The following is a 19,717-nucleotide window of genomic DNA, read 5'->3' as shown; positions in this document are numbered from 1 at the left end:
CCTTCCCCAGCCAGGACAGTCAGTTTGCCAGATTTTGGATATGAGGCCTGCAGCTTGCATGGGTGGGCAGGACCTGTCCAGAGCCTTGAGAGGATACTTCAAGGCTACATTTTTTGAAAAAATGGCCAGTACAGAATAGTTGCACCTAGAACGAAAGACCCCCCCCAATTCTAGCCCCAGTGGTGGCTCCTCATAGTGATGGGCGTTTTTCCTGAAGTAACCATGCAACCACAATATGTCCTCATATACATTTATATAGCAATAACAACAGCTTTCTAGGGTTAGGCTTATTCTTCTTCCTCATCAGCGCTATATGTTTTGCTGTAGTCTTTACCCAAGCAGGATATATATATTTATTTTTAAAAATGTGATTCTGGAGATTCAAAAATTAATCAGGTTCTGCTTTCTTAACCACCACAGGACACTCTCTTTAATTACCTTCAGCGGAAAGCAAGTGATGATGTTGCTTAGCAACTGGAAAAGTCTCACCCTCCATACTTGGAAAAATGGCCATCCAAGCTGTGCCTAAAATGCTCTGCTCCATTGGATATATGAGATGTTTTTTGTGTGTGCTGTTCTTGCATGAGCAGAGCTCATCCCTTGTAGGACAGGGATGAATTGTACCTTTATCCATTGAAAATTCTAACACCTATATTCATACAACTCTGTAATGAAGTAGATATATCTTTATCTACTCCCACCACAAATACGTTTAGGAAATCTAGAATGAAAATCACTTGGGCTTTTCAAAACTTATAAAAAGCAGAACAATGCCTCCCTATTCTGGGTAAAGAAACGCTAGCAAATTCACTTAGATAATGCAGATGGTATCCAGAGAGAAAAGTCCTGATTGCACTTTATTGTGGAACCAGAACAAAACTGTATATAACATGAGGAGAAATAAGCATAGTTTTTGTCTTTCTTATTTCAGGCTTTGCACGTAGCAGGACAACATTCAACCAAACATACAGAGGAAAACCCCTCAGAACTACACAGCCAATCAGAACTCATGCTCCTTCAGCAAAGATCCTGCTGAACTAATCTCTTAAATAACAAAGTGAATGATCCCTGCTGTTGAACTTCCAACAAGAAATGCATAAAAAAATTCAGTAATCAATCTTACCTTGTTTTCCTACTTTTGTTAGAAAGCCTTGAAAAGGCAGTTTGGAAACAATAAACCTACAAACAACCTGGTTTTTCTTTCTTTCTTTCTACTCAAAAAGCAGCCATTTGCACGCATACCCAATCCTGTGAGAAATGGTTTCCCAAATTCACATCTCCTCCCTCTCTTCTCTATGTAATAACTCCACTCTGACATACTTATTTGTGCAGCGTTGGGGATTCATCTCAGATTCTTCCCCTTTGAAATGATGGCCCATGGATCAACTGCAAGTTGGTCATGTGACATATGATGCACTGCTAGGATATTATGGCTGTTTTATGTCTTGGCTAAATAAATTCTGCTTGGCTGATTAAGTGGCCTTCATCCTATCATGCTTGTGCCTTCTCCTCCTTTTTGAAAAAATGGAATTTGTGTGAAGGAAACTATAAATGAACACAACATAAATTCTTTATACCCTACCAGGATGAGGACTCTGATGCAGAAAGCCAAGTTACCTCTTGGGTGGATAATGCCATTGTATGGTTTTGCCATTAGGTGGCACTGGAGTTTAGTTGTGTCATGATGGAGATAGGACAGGCATAGGCAAACTCCGGCCCTCCATTTGTTTGGGACTATAATTCCCATCATCCCTAGCTAACAGGACCAGTGGTCAGGGATGATGGGAATTGTAGTTCCAAACATCTGGAGGGCCGGAGTTTGCCTAGGGCTGAGAAAGGAGTTTTCTGTTGTTTTTCTATCCATGTTTCTGGGAGATAAGAAGATTCTTGGCAAGCTTCCTCACTGTGTGTCTTCTAAGCTTCCTGTGACACTTGCCCACTATACAAAGTGTGCAAAGTTCTTTCCATTCACAGGCTTGAGAAGTGAATGAGTAAATCTGATCCTACCGTGCAGTACAGCAAATATGAGGTTTAGGCCAAGGCTGGGGTGAATAACGTCAGCACCAGTAACCCAGGTGCGCTATCCATATAAAACCTGATGGCAATCTGCTTCTGCCAAGGTCAATAGTAAAGCCACCATTGGTTTTAATGGAGGACTGCAAGCCCTGCATGTCACTTAAAACTATATGCAATATATTAAAATACTAGTGAGAGCGCTTGAAGCATAGCAAGGAAAACACACAAGCCTCTTTTAATCTAATCTACCTGATAGACCCTTTTCCTTATCTGTTCTATGATTGCTCAGTTCTCCAGAGATATTGCTGGTGTAAACCTAATTAGCATCCCTGGTCTGTTTATTTATCTTAAGTGTTTGATATAATTTGATGTGTGTATATTGATTAACTTAATGTATCTATAGAGTTTGTTTTAACCCTATTAGGAGAAAAGAAAGCGTGGGAGGAAGTTACCCAAAAAACACAAGTTTATCTCTTAAGCATTTGCTGTTAGAGCCTGGTCTACTTAATGCTATAAATTGTAAAGCACTTGCTAATTCTTGAATGAGCTAAATAATCTACAGTTCTAAATGCATATGTTGAGGATTTAAAACAAAACAAAACAGGTAAGTTGCTATAGAACAGATATATACATTCAAGTTGCAAAATATATAGCACTGGATTTTTTTTTATTTTATATTATGACCTTATCTTAATAGCTTCTTCTTATATTAATAACAAGAACATATACTATAAATATACATATGTCATAAATATGCTAACTCTGAAACTTTCTAAAACCTGGTATGCCAAGGTAAGGAATAAAACAGCTACACATAATGCAAAAAACAATGTGTATTTTAATGAGAATTAATTAAAAAGTATTAGTAATAATTCTCAATATTTTAGGGGTTTAGACTACATATATGATTTTTATGCATTCATCTCTGTATATTCCGGTGACCCAGTTAAGGTGACCACCCAGTCAACTGAATTTCCATGCTAAATAGGACACCGTTTCTGCTTAGGAACTTGGGCCAGACATTTCCAGGAGAAGCACATTGTGCTCTACAGTGGTACCTCGGGTTACATACCCTTCAGGTTACATACGCTTCAGGTTACAGACTCCGCTAACCCAGAAATAGTGCTTCAGGTTAAGAACTTTGCTTCAGGATGAGAACAGAAATCGTGCTCCGGCGGCGCAGCAGCAGCAGGAGGCCCCATTAGCTAAAGTGGTGCTTCAGGTTAAGAACAGTTTCAGGTTAAGTACGGACCTCCAGAACAAATTAGTACCGTATTTTTCGCCCTATAGGACACACTTTTCCCCCTCCAAAAATGAAAGGGAAATGTGTGTGCGTCCTATGGGGCGAATGCAGGCTTTCGCTGAAGCCTAGAGAGCGAGAGGGGTCGGTGTGCAACTACCCCTCTCGCTCTCCAGGCTTCAGGAAGCTATCTGCAAGCCGTGGGAGCCCGCGGGAGTTCCCGCCGGGCTCCCACGGATTGCAGAGAGCTGCCTGCATCCTGAAGCCAGGGGCGCGCGCCCCGGGCTTCGGGCAGATATCTGCAAGCCTGGGGAGACCGGTGCGACTTCCCGCCGGGCTCCCTAGGCTTGCGGATAGCAGCCAGTTCTGGGGGATGGGGTCGGGGGAAGCTCGGGCTTCCCCTGCCCCAGCCCCGCACCGGGGGGGGGGTAATTTTTTTTCTTTATCCCCCCCAAAAAAATAGGTGTGCCCTATGGGCCGGTGCGCCCTATGGGGTGAAAAATACGGTACTTAACCCGAGGTACCACTGTATGTCTAATGCCAAATGTACTTCATGCGTTCATGCTATCGCCGCACAAATGCAGAATCTGAACCCCTTTGTATCATGTTTATTAATGCATGCTAGAAGTATTCAGCCCGGCCATGTTCATAGTCATCAGAGGATGAGTGTGTGACAATGGCCTCCAAAGTTTATTGTGATTTTTTCGGAGCTTTGAAATTTGGTGGCGGCCTGGCTTATTTGAAAGATATAAGGTGGCAGAAGTTTGCAATTAGTCTCTGCCCCCCACATTGTTGCTAATTTTGCTGTTGCTGCAAGCAGCGGTGGAGCTGCAATTAAAAGCAGCAGCCTTGATAAATGCCCCACAGGAACCATGCTATGTCATGACTTAACATCATTCCCACAGGCATTCTTGACACACCAGTACATCTTCAGAATATATAATCAACATTTTTTCCATTGAATTAATTTTTTTAAGTGAAAGAAAAGGACCAAGTTCAGCTAAAATAATTTCAGTACTTGAAAATACTGAAATCCACCTCTCCTGTTTCCCGAACAACCACTTCCCTAGCCAAGAATCTACCATCAATAATCAGCTCCCCAACTTTAGTCAGATTATTTAATTCCCATATTCTAAAATCATCTGACCACCCCCCTGGATTGAATGTTTTATGCCACACTAACTATTGCAGACCCTCCAAGTGTCCCTATTTTCCAGGGACAGTCCCGGATTTACAGAAGCCGTCCTGGTTTCTGATTTGACCCCAGAATGTCCCACTTTTCCTTAGGATGTCCTATTTTCATTGGAGAAATGTTGGAATGTCTCTATTTTCATCAGAGAAATGGTGGAGGGTATGCTATTGATATTAATGTATATAATCTTAGATATAATTCACAATAAATCTAGATGTATGATTAATATACCTACAGGACTTGCTGCATGTTTCTATGTTAACAAATAACCCTCTTTCTGAATGGTTTTGCCCAGAAGTTTTGCTTGCGGATTTTTAAATTTTATTAAAAATACCTATTCTTGTGTTGTAGCAGCGTTTACATTTGGTAAGGCCCCATGATGTTAAAGGCTCGTTCTAGATTAATGAAGACACTCTGCTAATTAGTCAGTTCATGGGCTAAGTTTACACAATTTATGCGTTCCTTCAATCTTTTTTGTTTCTCGATGTCTTGGGAACCACAGCTTTGACGTCCAGCACCTGCCAACACTTGATTTACCATTATTATAGATTGTGTTAAGTGGAGGTTGTACAAGAAGATGATAAATGTACCAATGCGCCTTGAATTCTCAAATGGCAAAACTTCACAAAGGGCTCCCCTAACACAGAACTGTGCATTAGCTTATCTATTTATTTTGTTTTGTTTGTAGGGCTTTCTGACCCGCTCAACTTATAAGATACCAGAATCTTGTGCATCTGCAAAATAAAATACAGGGGGGAAACCAACAACAGCATGGCTGTGTCACACTGCTGGAAAAGTCTGTGTCAATGTTTTAAACACCCAAAGCATGGATGGGGAACCTTTGGCTCTCTAGATATTGATGGGCTTCAACTTCTTCAGGCTGCGTCAGGGATGATGGGAGTATATCAACAGCCAACAGGTTCCTACCCCTAGTCCTACTCATAGCACCACAGATGCTTGCTGGATACCTAAGGGAGGGATTTCCACAAAATAGTGGTGGCAATGGTAAAAGCTGTGCCCTAGGTGGTCACAAACTGTACCTCAGAAGTGTGTGGCATAGTCAAAAGCTCCTTTCCTGGGCTTGGGGCTCAAATAGGCTGGTCCCAAGTTGTTTAGGGCTTTATATACCAACATGGTTTTCCCAGTAGTGATGTATGGAAGTGAGAGCTGGACCATAAAGAAGGCTGATCGCCGAAGAATTGATGCTTTTGAATTATGGTGCTGGAGGAGACTCTTGAGAGTCCCATGGACTGCAAGAAGATCAAACCTATCCATTTTTAAGGAAATCAGCCCTGAGTGCTCACTGGAAGGACAGATCGTGAAGCTGAGGCCACCTCATGAGAAGAGAAGACTCCCTGGAAAAGACCCTGATGTTGGGAAAGATTGAGGGCAGAAGGAGAAGGGGACGAGATGGTTGGATAGTGTTCTCGAAGCTACCAGCATGAGTTTGACCAAACTGCAGGAGGCAGTGGAAGACAGGAGGGTCTGGCGTGCTCTGGTCCATGGGGTCACGAAGAGTTGGACATGACTAAATGACTAAACAACAACAAATACCAACATGAGCCTATGTGATACCATAGAGGGATGTGGGTGATGCTGTGGTCTAAATCACTGAGCCTCTTGGGCTTGCTGATCAGCAGGTTGGCAGTTTGAATCCCCACAATGGGGCTAGCTCCCGTTGCTCTGTCCCAGCTCCTGCCTACCTAGCAGTTTGAAAGTACGCTAGTGCAAGTAGATAAATAGGTACCGCTCCGGCGGGAAGGTAAATAACGTTTCTGTGTGTTCTGGCTTCTGCCATGGTTTCCCATTGCACCAGAAGTGGTTTAGTCATGCTGGCCACATGACCTGGAAAGCTGTCTGTGGACAATTACCAGCTCCCTTGGCCTGAAAACAAGATAAGCACCACAACCCCATAGTCGCCTTTGACTGGCCTTAACCGTTCAGGGGCCCTTTAACTTTTTTATGTGGTACCTTAAGCATTTTCTTGTTTTTATAGTAAGCATTATTAAATGGGCAAGACTAACTATACATTTAGCAGATAGTCGAATAAAATGATGTTACTCTCAACAGATGGGAAAAACGCTAGCTTCTGGTGATCTGATATCCACAGATAAACAAGAACAGTTTTAGACTTGAGTAACAGCACTGCCATATATGTGGGTGACTTTTGTGTAAATCCAGGGCATTAAAGATTCCTGACATGTTTCTCACTGAGATGTCAAATAACTGCAACCCCCTCCCCATTTTATTTGACAGGAAGTGACTATGTCTTTGAGAAATATGCTGGGTACCTCATCATTTAATTAATTGTGTTACTCTTTGGAAAGCAACAACGAGGTCAACTCTTGACAAGCAAACTTCTGCAACCATCCTGCTCAATGAAAATTTACTCAACATATTGGTATTCATCCACATATCTGAGACCTCCTTTTGCCTCAGTAAGGGGTTTATTATCATTTTTCTCAATGCTAAATTTCTGCGTGCTCCTGCTACAAGGAGAAGGAGGAAGGAAGGAAGGAAATGGTATGTCAGGCTGAGAGATGGCTTGTCACATTTCTGAAAGCTACATGGAGGCAGGTGAATTCATGGATCCATTTCAGATGATTAAGGTCAGCTGTTTGTCAGGGTCTCTGTTAACAGTTTGATCATAACAAACAAGTGCCTCAGCAATAACTTTAACTAGCTAAATTTTGGGAGATTTTTGTGTTCTATTTAAATAAACCAATGGCCCTTATAGCTGGCCCTTGAATTTCATGACCTGCCACCATGGGGAGGGGTGAGGGTTTAGGATGCTTCCCCTAGAGCCTTGGATATAAGCTCTCTGAACATGTCACTCTGCATTCTCAATCATAATACACATCCCTTTAATTTCAAAGTATTTAAGATGCAATCTTCATTGTCATCAAAACCTGTTGCAAGAGTTGAAATGTGACAGGTTATTGAATCATTGCTTCAAAGGAGAGCTCTCTCCCCACTGGTCTGACGCACCTCCCATACAATTATGTACCACATCCAGCAATATAGTAATATTGTTATTTTATAAAATATATTTGCATAGAGTAATAGTTTTATGTTGCCTTTGATCATTGTGCAACTGCTTACCTAGAACTAATCTGATTTCCCATAGTGTTTCTTGCTTATCTTAAACACCCTGCAACCTTTTCAAAAGACAGTCAAATAGGGCAGTTTTGCTGAGCACTAGAGATGCTTAGAAAATTCAGTATATATCAATGTCAGAACAGATATTTACTTAACCAACAGAAAGTGTTGAAGCTTGACTTAACATTATTCTTCCTGATGTAAGATGCCAAGGAGAGTATGAAATAAATGAGAAAATGTAGTGTTGTAGAACTTGGCTTTCTCTGTTCAGAGAATTTAAGCCACATTAAATACTTAACATGTTCAGAGGGATGAAATAAAATACAGTCTCTCCATAAGAATTTTTTTGAAAAGGGAGATGGAGATATACAGAAGAGCTGCTTTTTCATCTTCCCACAAGTATGCTACACCCCACATAATAAAGAGTTACATTTATACCAAGAGCATAATTACAACATTAAAGAGCTGAGCTCTAAAGAATGGCATCGTCAAGAGAGTTTCAGTGACTGCATTATACCCATTTTGCACATGGCTTTAATTAAGAACAGAAACTAAGACCGGGGCAATAAAGAAAACAAGCACATTACAAAAAAATAAATAAAATAAATTACCGTACATATTCTTAACACATTTTCCCATGGGCTTCACTGAACCAGACTCTAAAATGTCCTCTTCCAGCCCAATAATATGTTACATCCATCTCTATAATCTATCTATCCCCTGAATCTTGTGAAATGTTTATGACTATCGCTATCACTAATTTGTTTAGTGATGCTATTTTCCATGTTTCCCCAGAAATCATGTTATGGGAAAACTATTCTATGCCGCCGTCATAGTCACTTCCTAACATTCTGTCACACTCCAGTATGATTGACAGCTTGATCCTATGCAGTTTTAAGTCCCATGTATTACTGCTATGGAAAATACTCATAAACACTTTGTTTCAAGGCTTAAGAAGGCCTTCCCTGCCATTTTGTTTTGTTTTGTTTTATGGGAAGCAAGTGGAATTCAGTATTAACAGGACAGTCTTAGGCATGCTTAATCAGAAGAAAGTCCCATAAGTTCAGTGGGACTTACTCCCAAGCGAGTGTTCTTAAGACCAGGGTGTAACATGGAGGGGGGCCTACCAGAGTGATCGCCCTGGGTGCATTTTTTGGGGGAGGGGCGCTGGTCACGCCACCCTCCCTGAGCCAACCCTGTGTCACTTTGTGAGGCTGGGATCATTCCAGCCTTGCAAAGCGGCTTGGGGTTGGCATCACTCCATCATCGCTGTTGCCGTCGAGGGCTGGGCTGGTGCACGGTGGGATCCTTTCGCCCTCTGCACCTGGCCCCAACCCACAGGCCAGCCCCCACAGTGTGTGTGCACACTCTGGGCATTATTAAAGCACGCCGTGCAGCTGCTTAAGACCCAATGAAATAATTTGGAGAACGAAGGTTGGGAATGGGGTAGAGATAGACAGATCTGTCCCTTCTCAGTTTCTCATTTCCCCAGTTTGGGTTCTCACCCAGTGCCCAAACAAGCTCTCAGCAAAAATCCCAAAAGTCTCACAACAAGAACAGTTCCTAGAAACAGTGGACATCACCCTAGCATCACACTCTAGACTTGCTTTTCCAAGGTGTATGGCACTTCCTCAAGTGTCACCCAGTTCCAGATGCAGCAAGTTGGAGTATCCCAGGTGGTTCAAAGGATGGGACGAGGGGTTCCCTCCACCCCACTTTCTTCACTCTCTGTCCTCTGCTTCTCCTCCTCCTCCATCTCCAGTAGTGTTGGGGAGGAGTCTTGCCAGTCCCTCTTCTCTGCAGCATCCGTTATCCCCTTCTACACCATTCCAGAGGTTTGGGGGACTCTCCTCTCAAACAGTGTGGTAAGTGGCACTGGGGGTTACTGTGGGGATGGGAATCATTTTGGTTAAACCAACAGCCTTGTGGACAAAAGGAGACTTTCTGTCCCGTAAGGCGCTGTCTGAGCACAACCCAGGGCGTTCTTACACATGTGGCATGCACAGAAGACCAACCCTTTTAAACAGTAGCCACCTTTTCTGCCTAGCATCCTCTGTACCCACCAAAAACTGCTGAATTGCAGAATAATCTTACATTGTTAAGAGTAATTAAGTTTGTGGATCAAATTAGCCTGAAAGGCTAAGTTTAATAATGTGTCTAAGAAACATGGTTTTGAATTGGGTAATTTATTGGGATACATTATTACCAAAGTATTCCGTATGAGACGCTATATTTGTCTATATAACAAAAATAATGTGCATGCTGTTAAGTTTAAAAAGGTCTATTAAAACTACAGCGAGGGAATAAGCGTTACAAATTACTGTGCAGCCATAACAACAATAAACATTTTTGTGGCTTAAATCTGCTAATAATAACCTTGCAGAATTCAAATATGGGGTATGAGCCAAAGTCCTGTTGATGTCAGCTATTCAACTCTCTCCCATTTAAAACAACAGGACATATAAATGTACTCAGTTTTGGCTGGATTGTGTTGAGATCCCCCACTATTACTAGTAATTTAATCAGCAGCTCTGTCTTCTCCTCCCTAGCCACCAGCTTCCTAGTTTATTCAGAAACGATTCATTCATCCTCACCCCCACAGCCTGAAACAATTCTATATAATCACAATTATTAACAGAACCATGCTATTCATTCTACATCCAGTGTGGTGTTGTGTAGTGACTATAGCAAGGGGCAGGGAGTTGTGGCCCCCTATAAAGTGTCAGACAACAATTCCCATCAATCCAGACCATTGGCCATGCTGGCTGGAGCTGATGGGAGCTAGATGGGAGCTAGGGCTACAGGTTCTCACTTGACATACAGTGGTACCTCGGGTTAAGTACTTAATTTGTTCCGGAGGTCTGTACTTAACCTGAAACTGTTCTTAACCTGAAGCACCACTTTAGCTAATGGGGCCTCCTGCTACCGCCGCGCCGCCAGAGCACGATTTCTGTTCTCATCCTGAAGCAAAGTTCTTAACCTGAGGTACTATTTCTGGGTTGGCGGAGTCTGTAACCTTAAGCATATGTAACCTGAAGTGTATGTAACCCGAGGTACCACTGTATTAAGAGTGTCAGGTTGGCATCAAAGCAACTCAGGTTCACATTCCTACTTAACTAGCCTAGACTACCTTTTCAGGGTTGTTGTGAGAATAAAATGGGGGGCAGGGTGAGCATGTATACATAAATGAACTCCCTGGAGGAATCTATATGAAATAAATAAGTAAATATCCCCCTCCCGCCAAAAGTGGCAGTAGCACAAACAGATCAATCTTCATTAACCACTTCTGTGTCTTCTCCAGCCAGTCACTTCTAGCCAGTCGTTTTTTATTGGCGAAATAATGTGCAGAACATTTTGTGAATTTCCAAAAATGCTTAACATAATAATTACCATTCAGATATAAATCATACCTCTACTCTAAATTTCAATAATGTTTTCCACTGTATCATTTATGTATTTATTTCATATACAACTCACCATTTACGATGACATCTGAAGGCAATGAGCCATGTAAAATAGCACATAGAAGATTCAAAAAAGGGGGGGGGATTCATACAAAATATACAACATCCCCCCTCCTGAAATCCAAACTTGAAACACAATAAAAGTAACAAACACTTAAAAATATAGGTTATTTCTAGCACCTCTCATTTCATATTAAATAAACTGAGTCCTATCCCAAGCATACTCAGAGTACACCAGTGAAATAAGTGAACTGATTTCCATGGGGTTGTTCTGAGTAGGACATACATTGAGTTAATCACCCATTAATCTGATTTACAATCCTGATGACACTTAATACTTTCATATGTTTCATAATAAACGAGCGTTTAAAAATAAGTGACTTCGGATTTAAAACATTAATCAGGAGTATCGAGAATATGAGACCGAATGACATGAATTCTCATGTAAAAATGCCACAGTCAACATTCTATCATTTCTTACCCTGTTCTTGCCCTCTCTGACCCTCTTATTATGTTTGTTAATTTAATCATATAAACTATATCCCATATTTTTGTTACCCAGCTTTCTACTGAAGCTCTGTCCCCCCTCCCCCATTCCTGACATACAGTCTTCTAAGCTACTATTATCCAGTCTCTTCTGTAGTTGTGTCAGAGATCCCACACTCTGTGGATCCCAATAGCTGCACTGTGAAGTGGGAAGGGGGCTTTTGAGTTTTGACCCTGATGGGTCTTGCCTGTAAATTGGTGAGCTAAGAGCTCCCTGAGGACAAAGGAACTAAAAGATGGTACACATTTTCATGCGCTGAGCATATTTTTCTATGTGCATGTGAGGTGGGAATCATATTTATAAGGAGGCAGGGAAACACTGGTTGATGTCCCGTGGATGGCTCCTCAACAACAATAAAATGTCAAGGGCATGAGGACATAATTTTATTGTCAAATCTGTCTCCTATCCCCCTTGCAGAGAGACAATTCCCAGAGTGGTTTAACAATCTACCCCTCTTCCAAGGGAACTCTGAGAATTCTAGCTGTGGGAGGGCAATAGGGGCTTCCTAACATCTCTCAGAACTATTAATCAACCCAGAATTCTTTGTGGGAAGCCATGATTGTTTACAGTGGTATGAGGGCTTTCCCCCCTAGCCAGAACTCTGCCACCTCTCAGGTGGGCACTGTTGCCATTCTAAGAGAATGAGGGAGGTGTTCATGGTGAGTTCTGGCACCTCTTTTTCTAGAAAAATACTACTGAGTGGCATCATAGTGCTTTTAATGCATGGTGTGACCTAAATTCAGTGGTGGACTTGGGTATTATGGCACCCTGTGCAAAGCCAAAATTTGGTGCCGCCCCAGCCCTCATGCTGCCTTCTGAAAGGAGGGTAAAGAGGTGACCGGCTTTGGGAAGGAGACACGAGGGCTCTGGGACAGAGTCCTAGAGCTGTCTCACCTCCTCCCCAAATCTTAGAAAGCACTAACTAGGCTTTGGGAAGGAGATGAGAGGACTTTAGGACCCTGTCAGAGCCTCACACCTCCTTCTCAAAACTCCAGTGCCTCACTTACCAGGTTTTGAGACAGTGCCCCCTTGGCCCTGTGCCCAGTGAATGCTTGCCCAACCTTAAATCTGCCCCTAAGTTGCACGTCTCTGCAGTACAAAGTTCACTGTAGTGAATGTCCACCTACATATGGCAAACACTCCTACTATGTCAGCTGTTAATTGGCTATCAGTGTGCAGAATCTTGTTAAATGTCTGCCCATGCCATCCACATGGCATGAGAGAGGGTGGTGATCGGAAATGGCAGTACCATTGTACAAGATAGCAGAGAGAGGAGAAAGGTTTCCCATTTGTCGTCTCCTCCTCCTCTAAAACCTGACAAATAGCAGGGAAATTATTATTTCCCAATGTTTTTGTCAATTTTGGATAGCGGTTTGATGCAGTACCTCTCTGAGTTATTACCTTTTGCTTGACATGCGTCTGAATAAGATTCTTGCTCCTCAAATGAGACTGAATAGCCGTTTTTCATGCAAAATGCCCATGCTGACATTCAAAGAACGATTTTTGCCTATTTGTGGTCGAAATGTGCAGATACTTAAGCAGATCCTGTTATCTGGTGGTACAGCAGAAGCATTATGCTGTGATTTAGAGGGCTGAAATCTAACCAAGATGGATCGTCGGAGGCACATTAAAATGAATACTTAGCAAAAGTTTGTGATCGAAGCAGCTATATTCATTTCTCATCTGTCCTCCCCCCTGCCCCACTTAGCTTTCTGGTGTGTGTGTTTTAATTTTTTTAAAAAACACTACTGCTATACGTTATACAAATATGATAAGCAGAAATGACCTTCAATACTGAAGTGATCATTTTTTGGGGGGGATTGGGGTCAGGAGAGACACGGGCTACAGTCTTAAAGCCATAATATTGTGATGTGCATGTGGGGTTAAGAACCTTTGGAAGTTTCTACTCCATAAATGTACTGTAAATGTTGACTGCTGCTGCTAATAATAATAATAATGGGCAGAACAGTTCTATGGATTAGACTGCCCCTGACATACCCCCACCCTCCTCGACAACAGCCTCTCTGCCATTCTTCTGAAAGCACAGGGTTGGTCTCCAAATGTAAATTCCTTAAATAAGCACTTCAGAGGAACAGACAATGCACAAACCTTGCTCTTTCCTTGAATGATGTAACATTTGTGTTGTGTTTATTTCCCCCTGCATCAGAGATATGGTGATGGCAATGAGCAGATCACAAGGGGAAGGGTGCCAGAGCACATGCTTTACATAGGGATCAGTTTTCTTACATTTCCAGTCAAATCTTTCCATTTGTTTGTTTATTTATAAGAGTTTGTACTCGCCTGTTACCATAAGGTCCCAGGGCAGGTCACAATAATAGAACCATATGTTCTAAAAACAACTAAAACCGTTTCAAACTATTTTATGAAAAGATTCAGGTAATATCTATACGATACGATATCTTTATTGTCATTGTCCCTTTCGGAACAATGAAATTGAAAACTACATAAAAACTACATAAAACTACCACAAAACAACATAAAACTACATAAAAACTACATAAAACTACACAAAAACTACATAAAACATTCAAAAACCCCTAAAAACTCTTAAACCCCATTTTAAAATACACTATACTACAGAGACCCCTTATGCTGCGTTTAGAACCAGAATTGCATTAGTGTAGAAACTGTTTTTCAGGAGGCTAGTCCTGGCCTTTATAACCCTATACCTTCTTCCAGAAGGCAGAAGCTGAAAGAGATCATTTCCGGGGTGTGTACTATCATGTGCTATCTCTGCCGCTTTCTTATGGCACCTGGCAGCATAGATTTGATCCAAGTTGGGAAGAGTGCACCCAATAATTCTCTCTGCAGTCTTTACAACCCTGGATAGCATTGTTTTTTCCCTGGCCGTGCAGCTCCCAAACCACACGCACAGACCATAAGTTAGTACGCTCTCCACAGTGCAATGGTAGAATGCCATCAACAGGTCCTTTGAGAGATTGTTTTTCCAGAGGATTCTCAGAAAATATAACCTCTGCTGTGCTCTCTTCACCAGGTCTTTGCTGTTCTCTCCCCAGGTTAGGTTGTCTCTCAACTCCATTCCCAGAAATCGAAACACTGAGACCTGTTCCACGCACTTCCCCTCAATAATAAGTGGCTGAATATTCAATTTACATTTCCTAAAGTCCACAATGATCTCTTTTGTTTTCTTTAAGTTAAGCGGTAAGTTGTTTTTCCTGCACCACTCCCCCAACCGCTCAACTTCCTTCCTATAGTCCATCTCCCCCTCTCCAGCCGTAATTAAACCAACCACCGTTGTATCATCTGCGAACTTAATGATCTTATTACTGGGGTATTTGGGGGCACAGTCAGCTGTATAGAGCGTGTATAAAAGCGGGCTCAACACGCACCCCTGCGGCGTCCCCGTATTCGTGATGAGATCTGCAGAGACGTGGGAACCCAACCTGACCCTTTGGGAACGGTTTGATACAAAGTCTAATATCCACCTGCACAAACATGGTGGAAGACCCAGGTCTAATAATTTGGGCACCAATCTATGCGGAAGAATAGTATTAAATGCAGAACTAATGTCTACAAATAACAGTCTCGCGTAGTTCCCTTGCTTCTCCAAATGAGTCAGGATAGCATGTAAAGCAGTTGCCACAGCATTCTCTGTGGATCTCTTTGCCTTGTATGCAAACTGGTAAGGGTCAAGTCCCACTGGCAGACAAGATAAGATGCGCTTCCTCACCAGTTTTTCGAAACATTTCATTATAATGGGTGTCAGCGCCACAGGGCAAAAATCATTCAGACTGTCTATCTTTGATGTTTTTGGCAGGGGTATAATGGTAGCGGATTTCAGACAGGGTGGAACAGTGGCTTGGGCCAGAGACTGGTTAAAAATCTTCGTAAAGACTCCTGCCAGTTGGTCCGAACAATCTCTTAGCACCCTGCCAGCCACCCCATCCGGGCCCATAGCCTTCCTCATGTTTACCTCCTTTAATATTTGCCTCACTTCTCCCTCTTCCACCCTGGCAGCATTTCCTGTAGGTAGTGACGCCAATAGCTCTGGCATCCCTGTTGGAGTCACTGTTGGTGTCACCTCAAATCGGGCAAAGAAGGTATTCAACTCTCCCACCAAGGAAGCAGTACTCTCTACCACTGATGAATTCCTTGATTTATAACCAGTCAGATGTTGGACTCCCTGCCACATTTGTCTAGTATCATGATTTCTCAGATGGTCCTCAATTTTTCCTCTGTACTCCGCTTTTGCTTTCCTGATACCCCTCTTCAAGTTCGCTCTTTCTATGCCATACAATACCTGGTCCCCAGTTCTAAAGGCAGAATTTCTGGCCTTCAATAATCTCCTAACCTCTCCTGTCATCCAGGGCTTCCTATTCGGATACGACTTAACATACTTTTCCCTGGTGACATTTGCTGTGCAGAATCTAATATAATCCAGGACCGTTGATGTATAAGTTTCTAGATCTTGATGGTCGAAGATATTCCATCAGATACCAGGTGATGCAGAAGACCTCATTTTTGAGACTCCACAGAGATGCCGCTAGTAGATAATATTGACCAAGGTGGACATTAGCCTGAGCTGGTAGTTTCCAGTGTTTGTAAGCAGGTCCCTGTTTTCATTACTGAAAATCTGGAATGTCTGCTGAATTGGCCCACAGTCAACAGTTGGTGGGTTTAGCAAAGTATTACTCAGAGTAGACTCATTGAAATGAATGGACCTAACTTAGTCATGTTCATTAATTTCAATGAGTGTAACTCTTGAATAAAACTTAGTTGACTACCACCCAGTGTTTCTTCAGAAGAACACCGAGGCGTGCTAAAGCTTACGAAGATTGTTCCTTGGCGTTTTGCATTACGTACAAACACTCTTCTTGCTATAACCCCCCCAGTCCCTCATCACTTTCACAAACACTGTCAATATTTTGAAAAGAAGCAGCCAGGCAACTCCAAGCGAAGAAGGTATTTCTGGAGAAATGCTGATGCGGTGATACCATTCCCTGGCAATCCATTAGTATGCGGTGTGTGCCTTTTTGCTGCATGACACCTTGTCAAGAGATAGAAAAATGTCTCTTCACCCCACCCCAAATAATAACATAGATGAAATAAGCAGAGCTGGCAGGACAGGAACAATTGCATATTCCTACAGCAATTGATTAAATCAACCCCAGAATTACTGTCTCCTTAGATGTGTCTCGAACGTTGCAATCTCAGGAAAGGCATAACTGCCTAGTAGATACGCTTCGAAATGGGGGGAAAGCCAGTTATCTCTCTGATTGGCATTTCTGAGGGTGCTGAAAACGAACTCTTCCCCTGAAAACTTGCTATAATGGGCCAGACTTCCCCAAAGCAACACACAAGGGATGCATGCTAACGCCCTGTGATTTCACAGAATCAACGAATCTTAAGAGTTGGCAGTCTAGCAATGCAGGAATCTCAGCTAAAGCATCCATGACAGATGACCATCCAACCTCTGCTTAAAAACTTTCCATAAAAGAGAGTCCACCACCTCTTGTGGGAGTCCATTCCACTGCCAAACAACTCTCACTGTCAGAAAGTTTTTCCGAATGTTTAGTCGATACCTATACAGTGGTACCTCAGGTTAAGAACTTAATTTGTTCTGGAGGTCCGTTCTTAACCTGAAACTGTTCTTAACCTGAGGTACCACTTTAGCTAATGGGGCCTCCCGCTGCTGCCACCACGCGATTTCTGTTCTCATCCTGAAGCAAAGTTCTTAACCAGAGGTACTATTTCTGGGTTAGTGGAGTCTGTAACCTGAACCGTCTGTAACCTGAAGCGTCTGTAACCCGAGGTACCACTGTATTTATAATATTAGTATATCTCGCTAGTGAGTGCATCTGTATGAGTGAAAAGACCTTCCTGCCCCCCGAACCTGCATTATAATGCTTTCCTTCCTTGCCAAGCCCTACTGACACAGGGCATTATGCTGGTATCCTATGTAGCATGCATTGAGCAAGGCCATTGGTCCATCGATGCCTGCACTGATTGGTGGCAGCTCTCTGTGGCTGGAGGCATTCCTACCTAGAGACGCTGAGGATTCAACCAGAGAGACCTGATCCATGTAAAGAAGATGCTATAGCCCTTTCCAGTATACCTCCTCCACCTGTGAGGGCAACATCTCTCCAAGTGCATCGAGTAGCTTATTTACGGAGAGTGCCTATGAAGATGCAGGCCACTGTTAGAATTCCTGCTCCGTGATTGCAGTCATGGGATTTTTGTCTATCACATGACGGTATATGTTTTGACTCCGCAGAGTGGGAAGTGACAGGATGTTTGTGTTACTGTGTTCCATGAAGTGGGACTATTGTCATCCCCCCCTTTGCTGCTTGATGCTAGAGAGAGAGGGAGCCATGTTGCAGTGCTCCGTGTGTGTTTATATGTAAAAAAGTAGATTAGCCAAAATGCTGAGTTGCTGAGGTCTGTTACGCATGATGTGCAAACTCTGTGGATCCCTAAGTGTGCCGGTGTCTGTTGGCACCAGTTGCTGTGATGTCCCTCCCAGGAGGGAGAGAACATGCCAGTTGGGCATGTGTCTCTGTCAGGGTCCAACTTGAGTGTAGGCTGAGCTCCTGATAGCCACTGGGTGCTGCAGCATGAGGAGTGGGAGGCCTCAGCTTCCTCTGAAGGGCCTGAGGTGCTCCTCTGGGCCTGACATGTCCCTGATGTGCCTTGTGACTGGGCACGGGGCTGGGGAAGGAGTAAAGAGGATGACAACAGAGTCCTGTGGGAAGTTCTTTTCACTCTGCTCCTTACTTGCAGCAGTGAAAGGATTCCCCCCTACGAAACCACTTCTCACTACTCTCATTTTGTTTTCATCCCCCCCCCATTTTCAGTTAATTCACATTACATGTTAATTGCCATACACCTTCATCATTATACGTAACATGAATACAGTGGTACCTCGGGTTAAGAACTTAATTCGTTCTGGAGGTCCATTCTTAACCTGAAACTGTTCTTAACCTGAGGTACCACTTTAGCTTAATGAGGCCTCCCGCTGCTGCCGCGCTGCCGTCATGCGATTTCTGTTCTCATCCTGAGGTAAAGTTCTTAACCTGAGGTACTATTTCTGCGTTAGTGGAGTCTGTAACCTGAAGCGTCTGTAACCCGAGGTACCACTGTATATTATTTCTGCAAATTTCCCACATCTAACCCTGTAACCACCTCCCCTTATACCCAAATGCCCGTGTGACTTCCTTCACCCACATGCGTGATATCCAACTTCTTACTTAATAAAAACCTCTAATATTGTGTTCATTTTTATTCATTGCAATAGTCATTCATCTATTAAAAAAGAGAGGGAAACATAACTTCTTAACTTAATGGGTTCAGTCTATACTTCTCCAGAGATTTGTATGGTGATTTTGCAAAGGACCCCTTGAAGATCTGAGCAGGATCTGACCACAACCAAGCACTGTTTAACAATAAGTCAATTTGATGCCAACAGGAGAGATTTAAGTATGTGCTTCTCTCCATGTATTGAAGTTAATGGAACTTGACGGTGCTGAAATTTGGCTTATGTTTAGGATATTAGTCACCTGTCCTGATTATTTCTGCTCTGAATACTCCACAGGTGCTTCTACCTCCACCCTTAAGGTACATATTTCCAAACAATTCAATTTTTGTTGCAATGTAATGGCTTGGCGTTGTTGTTTTGGGACACTGCCTGGTTGGAAAGTTCACCTGAATGTCTCTTTTCAAAAAAGTTCACGCAAATTCAGTAGTTACTCTACTTGTCTTTTGATAGCTCTCTTCCCAATGGGCAACTTGTAGGGCTGAATGGATAAACAAGCATTTATTATTTGTTTATCTGCACTCTGCTTGTGAGGCTAAGTAGAGATCTTCTTACATCCTGGAAGCCTGTATTTGTTGTTCTTTGTCTGTGGACAATTGAAAACTGTATTTTAATTTATGTTTAAACCCAAGTTTGCTTTTTGAATGAAAATAGGAGCATTATCCACAGGGAAGGCTCGTGACCGACTATCAGGCAAGAATGAAGTACACACCAGATAAAGCTCCCAGCTTATACACCCTCTGGGATGAAATTATAGAAACAGATTTAGAAATAAAAGTCGTTATTTGTGCTGTGAAGTAAGCTTTTTTCTAAAAAAAAGAAGAAGGAGAAATGGAAAAAAAGATCGGTTTCTGCAGAAGAAAAG

The 19,717-nt window shown here is 42.6% G+C and overlaps 2 protein-coding genes across 5 annotated transcripts in view; one reads left to right on the top strand and one right to left on the bottom strand.

Moving 5' to 3' along the window:
- The window catches only part of LOC309540299 (uncharacterized protein), a gene marked incomplete at its 5' end in the record, with an annotated part of 84,727 nt that extends 83,544 nt beyond the window's left edge, over positions 1-1,183 (top strand). The window contains one exon of the mRNA XM_082237076.1: positions 932-1,183. Coding sequence (XP_082093202.1) covers positions 932-1,036 — 105 coding nt within the window. The 3' untranslated portion in view covers positions 1,037-1,183. The remainder of the gene's footprint in view (positions 1-931) is intronic.
- Positions 1-19,717, bottom strand: part of B3GALT1 (beta-1,3-galactosyltransferase 1) — a 344,225-nt gene that overhangs the window by 61,012 nt on the left and 263,496 nt on the right. The gene's annotated exons all lie outside the window — the stretch shown is intronic.

Source organism: Podarcis vaucheri (genome assembly GCF_965113315.1).
Source record: "Podarcis vaucheri genome assembly, chromosome: 1".
In the NCBI taxonomy this organism is placed as follows: Eukaryota; Metazoa; Chordata; class Lepidosauria; order Squamata; family Lacertidae; genus Podarcis; species Podarcis vaucheri.
The sequence above is the reverse complement of the archived record's forward strand: the minus strand, read 5'-3'. Positions and strand labels throughout refer to the sequence as shown.